Genomic DNA, 19,333 nt, shown 5'->3' on the forward strand with positions numbered 1-19,333 from the left:
TGTAGGATCAAACAAAAATCAATTCAGAAGATCTCTGTGCTACAAAGAGCCTCCCAAAGACCTGAAGAAAGGCACTTGGTACCCAAGAGCTTGCCTACAGTTGGTCTAATAAAAGATGCCACCCACAAAGATCCCAATACTATCTTAAAGATCCTATTTTCTTTCCACTACAACATATTCTCTTACATGTGTACACAAACTACATTAGACAAATATTAAGATTGCAAAATTCAGTACTCCAAAGTTAGGGAATGACAGAATTAAGATGGTCTGTGCAACTTTAATGTGTGCCTTCCTTCCTCCATGCATATATATTATGATTAGGCTTGGCAGGATTTGATTTTTATCCATAACCATCAATTTCACCTCACACTCACAGACCAACAGAAAAATATTTCCATCATTAGTAACAAAAATTTATAGAAAGGGGACCTAAGAATAGGCTGCTGCTGCAACATGAAGGCTCCTGCTGAACAGCAGCTGGAGGCTGGGGGCAGACTGGGCACTGTGCATCGGTGTGTGTGTCTGTCCCCACTGCTGCCTCCCCAGCTTGGTGCCTGCAGGGTGCTAGCCAGCCAGGCCCTGCCTTGCAAACCTGGGTGGGAGCTAGCAGGCAGAGCAAACTGCTGGCTGCAGGGGGCAGATGTTGCGGCAGCAGCTGGAGGCTTCCTTGCCAGGGAGCTGGGAGGGGCTGCGGGGGTGGGGGGCAGTGACTGCTGTGTGACAAAGGAAAGCGGGCGCTGAGACTGGCGATGCCCTGCACAGGGGCTGGGCAGTAGGCTGCCCACCTGGCAGCACAGCAACTTTCCCTGTGCCTGCTGTGTGTTGAGTTGGAGGAGGAAGCAGGCACATGTGGGCGCATGCGTGCGTGTGTTCATACATGTGTGTGCATGTGTGTGGACGTACTCCCACACCCTTAATTTCACACAATTCTGAACAATTTAAATTGATAAGAATTGAAACATATGTTTAAAAATACACATTGATTTTGGCTGTCTACATACATATATATATGTATATACACACATATATACATACATACATATACATATATAAAAAATTCTGCTAAATCTAATTATGACAGTCTTAATTACATGATCATCTACATGATCATGTGCTACTTTTTCACAGGATTAATGCTGTGCAGGAAACAATATACCTATTTCATGAAACAATGGGACTTTAGAGGCTTTCTCCATTCTACACTGTGTGGAAACCAAGACTTCTCAGTTTTGAGAGACAGAGAAAACACATGGGATGTGTATAACTCAGGGTCAAGTCTCTCCCCTGCTATTCTCTATAGTGAATGGTCCACCCACCAAGCTATCAGCTATTTTGGGATATGTGTCTCAGTCTTTCCTGCTGGAGCTATCTCATTTCATGTAATTAAGCATTCATTGAAACAGGACTGTAAGACAGTGTCTTTTTACTACACTTAATATTCAATTATTTATACAAAGTTGAATTGCTTCTACACAGAAAATTGTTGACAAGCCCATCCTAGAATAGCCAACTGCTACCTGGCATGCACAAGTCATACTCAGATCCAAGTCAGGTCCTGCAGCAACTTGAAACTGAGTCTCCAACATCCCAAGTGCTCCAGCCACCAGGCTGTTTGGGATTCTGGTCTTCTCTCCCCTTTTGAGCAGAAATTTAATCCTAACCCTGACACATCTTTTCAGATGAGAACTTTATCAAATTTTAATGCTTTCTTGTGGAAAGTTTCAATTTTTCTAGAAAAAAGCCATTGTTCCTGGGATCTGGAGCACATGCTACTCTGGGGGAAAAGTCCTATCTGCTCTTCCCTTGACCTGACCAGGATGGCTGCTTCAATGAAGGAGCAAATTGCTGGTACCAGAGCCAGCAGGGAACAGGTAAAGTGGCAGAGAGCCCTAAGCCCAGCTCCTGGGATTTAGGACAGGTGGGGAAAGTCCTGTTCCTCCTCCCTACTTCCCTCTAGGTGGCTGACATCAAGGTTACTGCAGTAAGGGAGTGAACTGCCCAGCAGTCAAGCAGCACCTTGGCCTGAACCATGCTCTTCAAAATGAAGTTTTCCCATATGCGTGGCCCACTGAGCTCCATGCCCTAAGCCCCCTGCAGAAGCATAAACAACAGCAGCAGTGAAAGCCTTGGCTTGCCTTTAAAGGCTCCCCTTAAGGCTTCCCAGAGGAGTGACTTTCCAGAGTCATGTGTCTCTGTAGCCACTCTTGCCATACTTGTTGCAGTCCCACACCTTATAGATCTTACTCAGTCATGTTGCTATTTACTGTTCTGGAGGGAAGGTTTTTTTGTGATATGTTATTGGACTAGCTGTATAGTTTTATACTTGATATATAACAAAATAATGCAGAGTCCTATAAAATAGTAGATATTTTTACTTCTATCTCCAACTGAATAGTACTGATGCATCCCACTATCTCACCTCCCTTTTTAAAATCTTAGATCTGCCCATGGTTAGAAGTCTGAGTGACCAGCCTTTCTACCAGCATCATGGAAGTTGTTAAGAAGTCACTCCTTAAATGCATCTCTTGGCTGGAATAAATCCTGTAGCTTCTGATGTTGTCATGGTCAAAAGCAAAGGATGGAAGAATTTGCATTGTAGTTAATTTGCTACCCCTCACTCAGAACATGCCTTTTATGACCAGGTAACTAAATCCTTGGATGATGGTGTCGCCATGGATGTAGTCTTTCTAGACTTTAAGAAGGCCTTTGACACTGTCTCTCACCCCATTCTCATTAATAAATTAAGCAACTGTGGTATTGATGCCTACACACAGTTGGATGGGTAAAAAACTGGCTGATGGGGCACACCCAGAGAGTAGTGGTGGATGGGTCATACTCAACCTGGTGAGATGTAAGCAGTGGGGTCCCCCAGGGCTCAGTCCTCGTGCCCTCACTGTTTAACATCTTCATCAGCGACTTGGACTAGGGGGTTGAAAGCACATTGTCCAAGTTTGCTGATGACACTACGATGTGGGGTGAGGTGGGCACACTTGAAGGGAGAGAGAGAGGCTGCAACTAGATGTAGACAGACTACAAAAGTGGGCAGATGAGAATAGGATGGGGTTCAATGTAGATAAATGCAGGGTGCTGCACCTTGGGAGAAGGAATCCACAGCATACATACAGGCTGGGGAGTTCCCCTCTTGAAAGCACAGAGGCAGAACAGGATCTTGGAGTCATTATTGACTCCAAGATGAACATGAGCTGCCAATGCCAGACCGCAGCCAGCAAGGCCAGCCATACCTTGTCATGCATCTAAAGATGCATCTCAAGCCAGTCCTGAGAGGTGATACTCCTCCTCTATGCGACATTGGTCAGGCTGCAATTGGAGTACTGCATCCAGTACTGGGCACCGCACTTTAAAAAGGATGTGGCCAGCCTGGAGAGGGTTCAGAGTAGGGTCACCTGTTTGGTGAGAGGGCAGCAGGACAGGCCCTATGAGGAGAGACTGAGGGACCTGAACCTGTTCAGCCTCAGCAAGAGAAGGCTGAGGGGGGACCTGGTGGCTGCCTACAAACTCATCAGGGGAGATCATCAGCAAATAGGAAGAGCCCTTCTCTCCCCAGCACCACCTGGGGTGATGAGGAACAATGGTAATAAGCTGATGGAGAACAGGTTTAGGTTAGCGATCAGAAGGCAATATTTTACAGTTAGGGTAGCCAGAATCTGGAACCAACTTCCCAGGGAAGTGGTCCTCACCCCTACTTTGGGCAAATACAAGAGGAGGTCGGATGATCACCTGTCTGGGGTCTTGTGAACCCAGCATTCATTCCTGCTTGTGGCAGGGGTCAGGCTAGATGATCTGTTCAGGTCCCTCCTGACCCTAGCTACTAGAAAACACATGTACACATGTACCAAGGCCCTATCAAGGAAGATTATTACCTGACAAGGATCTTGCAGGCATGAATCCATCTTATTTATGCATTAGGGTTGTTGGTTGTAGCCGTGTTGGTCTAAGGACATAGGCAGACAAGTTTCAATGGGTAAATGTAATATCTTTTATTAGACCAATTAAATAGCTGGCAAAATTGTTCTCTGCAAGCTTTTGGGTACAAACACCCTTCTTCAGGTTCCTTTTTAGCCCAGAAAACCTTATCTGTCTTATTTATGCAGGCATGAATACATCTTAGGCAGACCTTCGAACTGAAAATTTACCCAACTTGAACAACACAGAAGCAGGAGTGAAATTTGCTGTTGAATGAACTAAGCACAGCTCTGCTTAGATTTGAAACTACAGGAAATGACACATCCTCAGTAAAGGACTTAATGCCTCTTTCTGAGGAGTCAGATATTGGATTGTAAGTCACACTTTACTGCAACTCCAATAATGTATTCATCCCAAAGTACACATTTACATCTTCTGTATTGTTAGTAAAGTTTGTTGTGGTACAGGTGATCGGCTGAAGAGTCCAGGAGTCTAACCATCATGGTTAATCACATCATTGCACTGAAAAATCAAGACAAATGTCTACATGCTATAAAATGTCTTCACAGTTATTATTGGGTGCACCACTAGGGAAACAAAGTAAGTTAACTTTTGAATACTAGATATAGGAATTTATTCCTAGAACTATTTTCCTTTGTCCAGTAATTCTTGTAAGTGGGTTTCATTATGTCACTTTAGAGTGTTAGTATAGGATTTGTTGTTGTTTTATACAGTGAAATGTAATATCGAAGAAAGCTGCTGCAGCAAATTATTGATTTACTAAAATCCATTTGTTAAAACTGAATAACCATTTTTAAACCATCAGACTGTCTTAACTAAGTATAATTCATTAATAACCTTTTGTTACTTTTTTGTAGCATTATTTTTCTTCTGTTTCAAGTACAGCTGTGAGGTTGACTAGGATAGAGAAATACTTGCCTGCACATTGTAAAATGGCTTTTTGGTGCCATAGGATTCACTGTAATATGTGAAGTCATCTATGCTAAGCTGAAAAACAAAAAAGAGAGTATAGGTTACCAAGTGCCATGTCAACTCCTTATGCACAGGTTGCACTCCGTACTGGCAAGATAAGACACATTATATTACGTACCATATCTTGAAGGAACAAGACAAGGTTCTTGGAACTCTGGGTAAAAATAGGTTGCAGCACTGTAGGCAGCTCTTGCTTTGTGATAATGTGTCCTTCATGTAAAGTAGTTTCTAAATTCCACAGTGAGCTAAAAGTAAAATAATTTTCTTTTAGTTCTAATGCAAAAGTTATCAGTTTTTCTTTCAGTTAAAGGCACGCACAAGTAATATTAGGTATAATATCAGTTTAAGATCGGATAAGATTAGGTCCAATATTGGTTTAATATGATACAGTCTATTAGGCAGATGAATGCCTATTGGCAACGTTTTCATATTGAGTCTGTTCAATTATACTAAGGATAAATTTAGACCACTAAGAATTATCACTTATTCCTATTACTGCTTATTAATTGTTTGGTACCAACACTATACAATGGGCTTATGGACAATTGTAAAGTGGGGCTCCCTGCCCTTGAAAATGTATATTTTGTGGTCCCAATTTGACTGTTATTATTAAGCATAGTGATCACCACTACGTAATCCAACTGTGGCTACTGAGGCTATTCATGATAACAGAAACTGTTTACCCAATTCTGAAAACCATCTCTATTCAGCAAAGCATTTAAGCATATGCTTATTGAAATATATATGCTTAACAGTACACACTTAAAGCGTTGGGTGAACAGGGATGGAGTTTAGCATATGCTGATCCATATCCTGAGCCAAGTGCCTTGGTAGATCACATACCACATAATCATTGTGTAAAAAGCAAGGGGATAGAAAAATGAATTGAAACACAATACCTCATGCCTTGTTAATGCCATGTTTTTAGCACTTTTTAAAATGTAAAAGATATCAAGAATAGATTAGAGAAAATTGTCAATAGGTGTAAGCAGTTTTTCCATTACTTCTATGTTATAAACCTCCATATTAAATCATCAGATAAACATAGGATACTTTGGAAACAAAGCTGATGACACATTACGACTTTTTAAATAAAAGAAAAGAAAGTCATATCACTTTGTGAGTTTAAAACCAACAGGGATTTTCAGTTTGCTTGTGATGGCCCTTGTAATGGCTTTTGCCTTCTAGAGAAGCATGGGTACAAGCTGTCCTGTGCTTTAAAATTGAAATAGATTAGTGATCACAGCTGTTCAAAAATGGCCTCAGGAAAATAATTTGGCACAGAACAACAGAACTGGTAACTCTCAAATGGCAAGGTCTCATTGCTATAACTTACTGGCAGACAAAAATAAAACTTTGTGGTGCAGATATTCGTACTAGACTCTAACATACTTTCCTGAAAACAAACAGAAGAACTAAGTAGCACTTTGGGGGATTTGTTCACATGACGGGGGTTTGGTACCTTAAATTGAAATGGTAGGTTTTTAATTGTGATAATTAAAAACCCAGTTTCAATTTAGGGGCTCCCATCATTGTTATGGTGAGGGGCCCGACCCTTTTTTGTTCCTCCATGGAGCCTGCCCACCTCTCCCACTGCCAGGGGGCAAGCTGCAGTGGGCTGAACAGCCCCTGAGCTGCAGGAAGCCCAGGTTCTTCCCTCCAAGGTGGTGGCACTCCCTCCGGGGCTGCCTGGCTTGGGCTGGTAGTGGGCCAGGGGCTGCCCCAGCTTGGGAAACAGTTAGATCAGGCTGGGTGCTGCCTCCAAGCTGGGGCAACAGCCACCTGCTAGCAGCCCACCCAGGCAGCCTAGGTAGTGCCACCATCACAGAGGGAAGGACCAGGGCCACCCACAGCTCAGGACCCACCAACAGATCACCCCCTCGGCCGCAGGAAGTCTCCATGGAAAAAAAAAGTATTGGGCCCCTCACTGCTTTTTTTGGTTTGTTTTTTCCAGTGGAGTCTGCCCACATGAGCTGCCAGTGGGCTAAACAGCCCCTGAGCTGTGGGGAGTCCTGGTCCTTCCATCCATGGCAACGGTGCCCCCCAGGGCTGTCTGGGTGGGCTGCTAGCAGGTGGGTACTACCCCAGCTCAGAGGCAGCATTCACTGGATCCAACTCTTCCTTGAGCCTGCCCAGGGAGCAGCACCCTGTGCATTGTCCCTGCTGCCTTCCCACCACCTGGGACCACCTGGGAATGGGCTAGCTAGCCTTTGGGGCAGCGCAGAAGAAGGCAGGATGACAGCTGGGTGTGCTGGCAGCCGGAGAGGGCAGCAGGGATGGTGCGTGGGGTGCTGGAAGCCCAGGGGTGGGTTGGAGAAGCATTGGATTGGGTGCTTTTGACCCAAGGCAGCACCCACCCACTACCAGTGGCCCAGGGTGGGTGGAGTGCCAGTGCCACAGAGGGAAGGACCAGGGTCCCCCACAGCTCAGGGGCTGTTCAGCCTACTGGCAGCTCATCCCCCAGCCATGGGAGATGTGGGCAGGCTACACACACACGCACACACACACACACACAAGAGGATTGGGCCCCTTGCTGCTTCTGCCTTTAGCCCACCTCTGCCACAGCTGGGGGGCAAGCTGTCAGATTAAAGGCTGCAAAGTTATAAGTAGCTACATTGCAAACTAAATGACATGGGGATATAGTTTGTTTGCAACGTAACAAATGCATTTAAATCACAAAAAAACCCTGCACATGTAAAGTGTGACAAATTGCAAAAACAGTTTTCATCACGTGTACAAGCGCCCTTGGAAAGCATTTTGGATAACAGCACTTTTGGGGAGGAGGATATAGAAGCAGTGCCCCAGTCATCACTCCTAGCACACTTCTCTCATTTCTGGAAGATAATGGGTTTTCAGACACCCAGTCTATCACTAAATGGCTGGGTAAGAGAAGCATGAAATTGTGGTGCATGATTCAGAAAGGGCAATAGCTGATTTCTGAGCAGAGGGTGGTAAAGTAGCTTGGCTCATTTACTATGGTGACTAAGGCTCAAACATTGCCACTTAAAGTCATATTTCCATCATCCATGTACTCTGATGTGTTATCATCTTTCATTTGATCTTTGTTGATTTCCAACAGAGGACCACTAACCCAACATTAAGTGAATAGACCCAATTACATTGCTCCTATTTTTGCTGGCAACTGACATGTGTAAGAAATTGAATCTTTACACTGCAATTTAGCTCTATGGAATTTCCACCAAAGTACTTACATAATGTAGGCAACCATCATGGTGAGGGGTGAGCAATGGAATTCCTGCTACACTACTTATGTTTTGGCATCATATAAGCATTCATAAAGCATAACAGACCTTTTCAGGAGAAAGTGGAACAAAATGGAATAACATGGCAAAAGTTTCCAGAGAAATCTTCATATAAACATTCAAAATACCCATCTCATAGCAAGGTGGATTGGGATGGAAGAACTGAGCCTTCTACTTAATGAACTACTAAAAATAGATATAGGCAAAATTAGTATTTTTCAAAAACTTTTCAGATCCATTTCACAAATTATCAAAGTTTGGGAAGAAGGGGACCCTAGATAAATTAATCTAGATTTGCCCCTTGCAGGCATATTTAATTTTAATTTTAAGTAATTTATTTTATAGAAGCATATACCGATAGCTTGAGACTGACACTGGCAGCTATTTGTTTCAACTTTATACATAGTATTATGAAAGATATAGTTCCAGTCTAAAAATAATAAACATAAACTCTATGGGAGAATCTGTCTCTAAATGCCTTGTCTAATGTAATTGTGAACCTCTCTGGAAAGACGAGAAGTATAATTTTAATTTTGCATTTCCCAGTTATTTAACCATCTTAGCCAACAGCACATGAGAAAGTTAGTGCTCTTAGCCTGAATAAAATGGTTTCCAAGATAATAGATAGCAAATGGAGAATTTACTACTTGTTATTCAGCCAGGTATTTTATTGTAATTTGATGTAGAGGTTAATATCAGATTATAGTGGATAGAAAGGGTGTTTTTTGCTTTGTTTTATTTTACATTACAAAATGTTGCAGGGAAAATCCTTGTAGAAGGACCTTTCCTGGGGACAATACTTGACGCATTCTTCCATTACACAACTGTGCTGCTGGCAGTCAGGAGACACTGCAATGGATGTGGGTAATAGGCAGATGGTGCAATGGAGTGAGGGAGGGGGCATCTATGTGGTGTACAGGCCAAGGGCCTGGGACCGCCACTGCTGCTACCTAAAGGATATGCAGGCCCAGGCTGCTTAGAAGTTGGACAGCCCTGCCTTAAAAAAAAAAAAAAAAAAAAAAAAAAAGCCCCAAGGACTAAAAATTTTTATGGAGCCCCCTACACTGAATTGGTGAATATTCTATATTTGTATGAACAAGATGTAACACTTTTACTATTAAAGAAATTTAATATGGATTAAGTGATGCGAAGATGGTGAAATGGGAACTGTGGGGGAAAGAAGAGCAAATGTTTCAACAGTTATGTAATAGCCATTCAAAATGCATTTCTTAACAAGCATTAGCAAAATCATGCAAAATATTCACTGGATTTTTCAACAGCTTTTTTTACCTGCAACAAATCAAAAAATAACATGACACGCGAAACAGCATTAAAGTATTTGTAGCAACACAATGGCAAATGCTTTTTTCTTTAAGTCAACAGAGAAACACCATAAAGGTTTTGGGAAGCTCATGATCCCATTTGAAAACATGGTACTAGAGTCTCTTTCTTCATAGGACCTGCACTGTGAATAGGTAGCTTCACAGCTTGGTTGAGACACCTTGCACATAATGTTACTTACAGTCTTAGAAATGACTTTGGGTAACTCAAGCTGGAGTCTAAGCCAGCTGGTATTAGTGCAAAAGGAAATAAGTGGTTAGCCCAGAGCCCCTCCCAGTATCTCTGTATACTAGCCCAACACCTTTCAGATTGTATGTTTAGGCTTTTATCTAATCCATTTTCTTTTTAGAGAAAATTGGAATTTGGACAATGATTTTTAAATGAAACCAAGGTTTCAATAGCCCCTGGGTCTCAGGCTTGGAGGATAGTCTACAATTTTATATAATCTCTTTGTAGATTGCACATAAAATCATCTATAGATTTTATTTTTTCAGTTGTCTTTTTCAACTGGCAGAAGATTACTTGGCAATATATAGCTTTTTTCTTGCTGCAACAAAAATAAATATGCCCACAGATAGTTAGTAAAATTTCAGTGGGAACCTTTAAACACAACCACTAGACATGAAGTTTACATGTCGCCACTGCTAGTGGCAGCAGCAGCAGAATGGAAATTGAGGACTATTGGACTAGAATTACAAAAAGGTACTGAAGCATCTTATTGTACAATATCACCATGGCAGCCCAATGCATTTACAGCTAAAAGAATACATTTGGAGTGGCAATCCAACAATGACCTGATATAAAATGTCATCTTGCAGCTGAGCACCTTTGATTCTTCTTCTAAAAAAAAATGTCCCCAAGGAAGTCACAGGATTTCTCAACTTCTTTGTATTCACTGGATCATTTCTATATGCTTAAAAATCAGAGCAGATTTTCCTTTACCCTTAAAGCTAGGAGAAACACTGCAATTGTAGTGTTTGGTATTAACTCATACTCAAAGTCACTTATAACCTGCATTCACTGTATAAAACTCAACCTCTCAATCCTGAAATAATGCAGGTGGTTGTCATAAACCATGGTATGTTAGTATTGAATGTAAGCAAAGAACATTCCTAAGAACAGATACAATGTTTGCAATGCGAGTATCCCTCTTATGCAAATCATGTCACCCATGGACTACAATCTAGTCATCCCCGTCCTCCCCTCCCCCCTGTTTGCTGCTGAAAATACTTGGATGTTCTTAAAATGGTGTGTACACATAATCCTTACTATAGAAGACCATATTTGGTGAACCAAAGTTATAGAAAGGATTGATCTCATATTCATTTTATATTTTACACCCAGTATATGTTGAGAATTGCAGGCATCTTAAACATTATTCCTTTAATGAAAATTGTATATATGATAATTACAACATTAGTGACAGATTTTGAAATGTGATATGAATAATTTAGCACTTACTTGGCTTTAGAAACACTATTTTTAAGAGCACTTTGAAATATGTTACGTCCCAAATAATCCATGCCCTATAATAGTAGAAGGCAGGGTTGGGTGACACCTTACAGACTAGCTTGTTCAGAGAGGCATGAGCTTTTGTAGGCTATAGCATACTTCATCAGATGCTATGAATGGAACAGCAGAGAGCAGGAATACTAAACAGAAAGGAATAAAGTCATTTAAAGGATGGGGAAGGGGGTGTGAAAGAAAAGGGTCACTGCCGAGAGAGTTGAAGTTGAATTGAGATCAAAAAGGATAAACAAAGCAATTAACCCATTGAGGGATATGAGGATTTTAAAAGCAAGTCTAGGTAATGGGGTAAGAATCCAGAGTCTCTGTTGAAACCATACCTAACACAACCGTCTGTGAGTGATTTATTTGTTCCATGATTTAACATTCAGGTTGGTTTCCAAAAGTTTTGCTGTTTAAGACCAGCTACTCTGAGGTCAGTGATGGAATGTCAATGTCCAGTTATGGTATCTGACCAAGTAGGTTTCAGCCTATTAAACCTTATGCCTCACTGAGCTAGTTAGTCTATAGGGCTAAGTACAGGTAGTCAAAAAGCCCAAGGCTGAATTGATTCAGTCTTTGCAGGTTAATCTGAGCAGCAGAAATTAAATTGAGACACAAGTGCACAGACATTTACCTTTGATTCAGGAAATGCAGCCACACACCTGCAGTGGCTCCAGCCAGAAGTCAGGGAGTGCTACAGCACAGCTCTCTGGTACATTACCAGCATGGGCTGTATTGGCTTCCTCTTTCTTCTGTGTCGACGACAGGGATGGGCAATTATTTCAAGCAGAGGGCTACTTACCGAGTTTTGGTAAGCTGTTGAGGGCCACATGGGTGGCCCTGCCCCTTGACAGGTGCCCTGCCCCCTGGTTGCCATCTTGTGACCAGAAGTCCCGCCCACTAACCCCTGACCTTTGCCACCAGAAGCTAAAAAGCGAACATCTACAACATTCATTAATTGATTTCAATGTTTCTGTCCTGGTTTACATGTTTTTGTGTAATGTGCACAGAGGAGATTGTATAAAATGAAGTCTTATTCTTGTATATTGTGGGGGGCTGTGGGTATGTGAGGAAGGGTGTGGGTATGTCTGTGGGGGTGTGTGGATACATTGACAACACATGTACCCCATGAGATTGGCTGCTGCCACTGCTGCCGGCAGTGTCTGTGGGCAGTTGCTGATCACTACTTGGTGCTCACCACCCCCACTCTCACTGCCAACACTGCTGCAACCACCTGCTGGAAGGCCCCACATGCTGCCACCATGCCCCCGCCACCACCATCTTCAGGTGGTTGCCGTGCCCCCCCAGTTTCAGGAAGCACGAGGCACTCATGGATGGATAGGTGTGGGTGTGTGTGTGGATATGGGGTTTGTGGGAGGCTGTGTGTGAGAGCAGGGTATCTGGGGTGTGTGAAGGGGTGTGGGTGTCTGCGTGTATGGCAGTACAAGGTGGGGCATGTATGTGAGACTCACCCTACGAGTACACACACATACCCTGGGGTACTGGTGTGGCCCTGTGCTCCTGTGGTCCAGGGATGCATCCAGGAGCCATGTGGTGCTGGAACAGTGAGGGGGCAGGAAGTCAGGGAAATGGATGGGGGAGGGGTGGGGCTGCCAGCTCTCCCTGAGTCCTACTGCCCCTGGCTCCTATCATCTGAGGGACAGCCAGCATGGGTTTGTTGCAGGTAGGTCTTGCCTGACCAATCTCATCTCTTTCTATGACCAGGTGACATATCACCTGGACGAGGAAGAAGAGATTGACATCATATATCTGGACTTTAAAAAAGCTTTTGATCTGGTGTCCCATGATCTCCTCATGGAAAAATTGGCCAACTGTGGCCTCAGCTACATGACAATCTGATGGCTGGGAAATTGGCTGTGAGGTCAGACCCTGTAGTGGTTGACGGAAGTGAATCATTATAGTGTTTCATGACCAGTGGTGTCCCCCAAGGCTCTGTCCTTGGACTAGCTCTCTTTAACATCTTTATCAACAATGTGGACATTGGTGTCAGAAGCACACTGGCCAAGTTCACCGCTGAAACCAAACTTTGGGGCATAATGTCCATACCTGAGGATAGGCTAGTGACCCAGGCTGGCTTGGATGAGCTTAGAAAGTGGGCGGATATAAACCTGATGACATTCAATACTGAAAAATTCAAGGTACTCCACCTTGGGGGGAAAAAAAACTTGCAGCATGCTAATAGGCTTGGCAGTGCTATGCTTGCTAGCACCACAGCTGAAAGAGACTTGGGGGTCATGACTGACCACAAGATGAACATAAGCCACCAATGCAATGTCACAGCTGGTAAAGCAAACCAAACTCTAACTTGCATCCATAGATGCTTCTCAAGTAAATCTCAGGATGTCATCCTCCCGCTGTACTCAGCCTTGGTGAGGCCACAGCTTGAGTACTGCATCTAGTTCTGGGCTCCACAATTCAAGAAGGATGTCGAGAATCTTGAGAGAGTCCAGAGGAGAGCCACGTGCATGATCAGAGGGCAAAAGAATAGGGCTTATGAAGAGAGGCTGAGTGCCATGGGACTCTTCAGCCTGGAAAAGCACAGGCTCAGGGGGGACCTGGTGGCTGTCTTTAAGTACATAAGGGGTGTGCATCAGGATCTGGGGGAACATCTGTTCACCACAGAGCCCTGAGGGATAACAAGGACCAACAGTCATAAACTCCTCCAAGACCATTTTAGGCTGGACCTAAGGAAAAACTTCTTTACTGTCTGAGCCCCCAAGGCCTGGAATAGATTCCCTCCAGAAGTGGTGCAGGCACCTACTCTGGACTCATTCAAAAAACATTTGGATGCTTATCTTGCTGGGATCCTTTGACCCTAGCTGAGTTCCTGTCCCTGGGGCAGGGGGCTGGATTTGATGACCTTTAAGGTCCCTTCCAGCCCTAATGTCTATGAAATCTGTGAAATCTTTGGCAGGCAGCCAAGAGCAAATAAATATTAATTTACTACATTTTTAGGGGTCCTGTGAGTTGGATAGAGTAGCCTGGTGGGCCAGATTCAGTCCGTGATCCATATTTTGCCCACCCCTGCTCTAGGATTTGTAGTACAGAATCACAACAGTAGGACTCTGCAGGGTTGCTCATCACTTCCTCTTCCTGCTTCCTGGTGCCTCTGAGATTTGTAGTCCACAGTTGCAGCCAGCAGTAAGTTTGAGTGTGGGAAGGGGTGTTTAACTCCCCCCCAACCTCCAACCCCAGCCAGTTTTTGCCTGGGGGTGGGGGCAGTCATCCCCCCACAGAGTGGGTTGCATCCCCATCTGGGTTTGCCCACTCCACTCACTTGTCAGCCAACCCTCACTGCTGCTTCAGCTAGGGAGCAGAGGAGCAGGGCCAGCCCTTCTCTGCTGGAGCACACAGCCCAGCCCAGCCCAGGGCTGCAAAGCATGCTGGGAGACTGTGATTTAACTTGAATCAGGAAGGGGACAGAAGTTTCATAAACTACTTGACCCAAATCAGTTAAGTCTGATACTACATTCAACCAGGTTTACTTAACCTGTTTCAGCCATTTTGAAACTGGTTTATGTGCACTGAGCTTCTGTTCTGTTACAGGTATAAACCAGCTTCTGATCACTTAAACTGGCTTATGTCTAACTTCTGTCCCTAGTCTTAGAGTATGGCATGTAGAAACTGAAACTAAATATATAGAAGTGTCTTTTGATGCAAACTAAAGTTACCATTGGTTCTGCTGTATATTTATAAAAACATATAGCTTTCATCTTTACTTTGTTTGTTTTCACCAGAAATAATTTCTCCCACATCAGAGTACTTGCCCCCCCCCAACTGCTCCCCAAACAATGGCCTAACAACCATAGTTGGGACAAACCCTGAAGGAGAGTGGGGGCAGGGGGAGGAGAACGACATGGGTTCCAACAGCAGGGGGCACTTGGATTGTGAGGTAATGGGATGCAGTACTCCTACTCCTTCCTGCAACTCCACTCCTAGCTGAGCTGCTGCTCGCACGCGTGCTCTTCTCCTCTGGCTATTGCTCTTAAAGTTGCAGGAGCCAGATACTGTTTCAGAGTTTCTGGCATGGGAAGGCTGCCAGGGCACGGACTCCACAGTGGTGGGGGGTGATTCTGGTGCCTCTGCTAAATTGGCCCCTGGGGTGCCCTCTCACATATCCCCAATTATGCTAGTTTCCCCTAAAATACAAAAGGTCATGGATATAGGTACATTTCTTTCTGGAAGAGTTGTTTTCATATAAATATAATGCTATTTTCACCACAATGTCTACCTGATTTTCTTGCTGTAGACTAGCTAACTACCCTGAATAAACTGCATGGAACAGGTTGTTAATTGCTTGCTAAAGCAAAGCTTATTTTTGTTACCACTCTAGACTACCTGACTTCTGCTTTCTGAACACTCATCTTGCAATGACCTTTGTTTTAACACAAGAGCAGCACTTTGTTTATACAGGCAAAAGGTATAATGTTTATATAAAATAAGAACCAGGAAAATGGAAACATTGGATCCTTAAAAGAAAAAAAGAATTGTTATCAGAATTAGTTTTATTTTAAATGCACACTTTTAGATCTCTTAGATTTTATTTGAAGATGCATAATTAGTCAACTTTTAGTGTTCTGAATGAAGTCAAAGCCACTGAAATCAAAGGATCAATTTTAACCTTCCTTCAGAAAAGAAACCATCAAAGTTAACTAACCTAATTCAGCCTCATAGTTGTATTTAGATTTTTCCTGTTCCTCAGGAACCAAAGATGCAATTTCCACAGATACCTTAGAGAAACATAGGCATTTGTCAAGAGTGGGGTTAATCAGCAATGATGTAAAGATGAATTAGCTGGAATGGAGTATACACTAGAGATGCAGAAAGCATCCTCTTATTCATCTGTCAAAGGCAGTTGCTCATTAAAGTATTGCATTTAGAAGAATATAAGTGTTACGTATGAAAACAGAATTTAATTCTGACTCCTGCTAGTGGAAATACTTTATAGTGCTTCACATAATATCTGCTGAGTCAAAATCTTGAGGAAAGTGGAGAAGACCAGCTCAACTAACTGTTGTAGGTTGATTTTCTTCCCAGAAACCACTGACCTGATTCCTTTCTCATTTTATTGAGGTGTAAAACTAAGGTAACTCCACTGGAGTTAGTGAAGTGCTACAAGTCTAAGAGAATCAGGTCTCATCTATCCAGACTTGTCAAGTCTGCTTGAACTTTGTAGTGATCAAAAGGTGCTGAGAAGCAGGATTATTCCCCGTCCAAGAGCATTTTACCTTATAACCTGCCTGGGAACTTGTGACTGAACAACACTACTGAATCACCTGCAAGTCATTCCCTCCCCACTATTGCTATTGATTTTTATAGAAACATTAAGAGATGAGCAATACTGGGAGGCTACTGACAGCAGGGGAAATCATCCCATCACGACAAAGTTTGAAATTATTTAGGGAAAAAGATGTCAAATTTCCAGAGTGAAATAGAAGGTAATTATCATTATCACTGCAGCATCTAATGGCCCCAGCTGGATTCCAGGTCATGTTACTAGATATTATACATGCTTATATACATAGGGTAAGAGACGGGCTCTGCACCAAAGATTTTACAATCTAAAAAGACAGGATTAACAGCAGGAAAGTAGTAGAGCACAGAGATTAGAACAATTTACCTAAAACCACCATTATACAAGTCTGCTGAGCAGCAGAAACAGTTTAGGCATGGCAGTTCTGTTCCCTCTATTCTCTGGAATAAGGTCATGAATCCTTTTCTGGAATCCCTCCAAACCTGGTCAAAAGTAGTTTATGACCTTGCAATTCCTTTTAAACCTTCTTACTTTCAAGTGTCTCATGTCAGGTTGAAAAGTATATTAAAATCCTTTGTACTGAAACTTCTTGTGACCTTCAAAAAATGCATGCCCTTCTAGCTATTTAACTTAATGAACACTACAACATATATACGTACAAAAAAGCTATTAAAAACAATTATGAAGGTGTAAAGTCAGGTATGCAAAAGTAAGGAAATGCCAGGATTAATTTAGCCACTTGTGTATATATATCACTACAACCTTTGATTATATGATCACAACTGATATTTTCTACACACATCAAAATACAGCCAAAGAAATGGAACTGATTTTTAGCACAATAAATGCAGCTGTACATTTTAATTTCTTACCTTTGAGTTGACCAGAGCAGCATAGGAACATGGTCCACAGCCAGAGCCACTTTGAACAGCTCCGTGAGGTACCAGAACAGCTGGACTGGGGCAACAGAATAGAACCTGGCCATGTTTCCACTCAGATTAGTACATGACTGACTAGCTGCAAAGAAAACTCTGAACATATGGCAAAGCAAGCTGCATCTTCCAGTTTAATCTGCAGTATCTGGATCCAGCCAGAGTGCTAGGCAGAGCTGTTTGACATCAACAGTATGAACTTTCAAAACATCCACTTCATCAGCTCAACCCGAATGCTAGAATTTTTACACAACTTTCAGTGGAAAAATATGCACAAATATTCCATGGACTGCATGTGCCTTGAATCTTACACACAGACCTATTAACTGATCAACCACAGGACATTGGTCATGAGGCCTAAATTTATTCCAATCTGCTGTTTGCTAACTCACTGCAATATCATTATAAAGTATTGGCTAAATTGCTAAATCCCAAAGTTATAGAAAACTTTACTTGTGTTGAAGAAAAATGAATTGCACAATATTTCCATTTTTTCTCTGCTATTTATTACCCTGTCCCTCAGGTTTAGCTTCTTCACACATTGCAGAAGCTAATGTCACACATTTGGGTGTTGGCGGGTTTGAAAGTTTCAGTTTATCTGTACACTGCAGCTTCCTGTGAGGAGGAAGAGCGAGTGAGAAAACGATGAGTCTGGAACTTGTCAGTTAAAATGTGGGATTGTTCAATTCTCCTTTCTTAGAGAAAGTATTGACCCACGCAACAAAAATGCCCAAAGTCAACAGCAAAGTATAATGTCTTGACTATAATGGCATGACTTAAATAACTTGGAAACATAACAGAACAAAATGACTACAGGAATTACTTCTTTCTAATAATGTTCTCCCTTTGTATCTTTCATTTTAAAATTCTGCTCTGACCTTTTCAAGCGCTGAGCTATATTGAAGTCATTCATGTGCATTTTCAGCTGTTTAATTAGGTAGTATCCTAAACATCAGAGTCATGCTGACTCTTTACAAAGTCAGAGAAGCATTCCGTGAACTGCAGAACTAGAAACTGGGGCTGTACAAAGCTTTGGGTGCTGATTTGATTTGGTGGCCAAATCTCTGAACCCAAATTGAATCAGACCAATTAAAAGGTCCAAATCAATTTGAAGCTCTCTGAATCAATTTGGAAAATATTCGGAGAGCTTTGGTGATTCAGCAGTCCCTGCTTGCTGCAGCAGGGAGCTGGATCTGGACTCCATGCTCATAAGTGTGTGTGGGGGACCATGGGGGGACCCCTGCCTGCTCTTCCAGCCCCCCTGACTGCCCCCGACCCTTGCCCACTCTCCTAGCCCCCCCATGGCTGTCCCACCCGACCCCAGCTCCTGGCTCTTTAAAAAAAAGCCCCTATTCACCAGCTGCTGTCAAGCAGGGGGGCAATCCCCACTACTGCCCACTGCCCCATGCTGCATAGGGGGCTCTGTTATGAGCCCCCTAGCCCCCACCCACTCTTCCAGCCTGCCCCCCCATGGCTGCCCCACTTGCCTCATCTCCCGGCCCTTTAAAAAAAAAAAAAGTCCTGATTCACCAGTTGCTGCAGCAGCCTTGGGGCTTCTGGGGACTTGTGTTAGAGCCCCCCATGCAGCGCTGGGCAGTGTGGGGGGCAGTGGGGATCATCCTCACTTGGGCAGCAGCTGGTGAGTTGGGACTTTTATTTATTTATTTTTTAAAGCCTGAGAGCTGGGGTGAGCGGGGCAGCCATGGGCGGTGGCAGTTGGGAAAGTGGGCGAGGGGCCAGGGGGCTTGTGACAGAGCCCCCGACATGGTGTGGGGCAGCCGGGGGAAGTGGGATCCCCCCCCACCTGGCAACAGCCGGTGAGTGCAGGGTTCTTTTTAAAGAGGCAGAAAAGGATCTTGGAGTCATCATTGATGCCAAGATGAATATGGGCTGGCAGTGTGGGGATGCAGTCAGGAAGGCCAACCGCACCTTGTCATGCATCCACAGATGCATCTCGAGCAGGTCCAAGGAGGTGATCCTCCCCCTCTATGCGGCACTGGTCAGGCCGCAGCTGGAGTACTGCGTCCAGTTCTGGGTGCCGCACTTCAAGAGGGATGTGGACAACATGGAGAGGGTCCAGAGGAGGGCCACTC

At 43.4% G+C, this 19,333-nt stretch overlaps 1 protein-coding gene across 1 annotated transcript in view; it reads right to left on the reverse strand.

Moving 5' to 3' along the window:
* ATP6AP1 (ATPase H+ transporting accessory protein 1) overlaps nt 1-17,338 on the reverse strand; it is a 112,233-nt gene extending 94,895 nt beyond the window's left edge. Inside the window, exons 1-3 of the mRNA XM_019509271.1 lie at nt 17,181-17,338; nt 5,039-5,165; nt 4,867-4,935 (exon numbers count right to left, since the gene is read on the reverse strand). Of these exons, the coding sequence (XP_019364816.1) occupies nt 4,867-4,935; nt 5,039-5,165; nt 17,181-17,293 (309 nt within the window). The 5' untranslated portion in view covers nt 17,294-17,338. The remainder of the gene's footprint in view (nt 1-4,866; nt 4,936-5,038; nt 5,166-17,180) is intronic.
* Nucleotides 17,339-19,333: the final 1,995 nt, after the last annotated feature.

This window comes from Gavialis gangeticus, unplaced genomic scaffold (assembly GCF_001723915.1).
Source record: "Gavialis gangeticus isolate Ggan-Ray unplaced genomic scaffold, GavGan_comp1, whole genome shotgun sequence".
In the NCBI taxonomy this organism is placed as follows: Eukaryota; Metazoa; Chordata; order Crocodylia; family Gavialidae; genus Gavialis; species Gavialis gangeticus.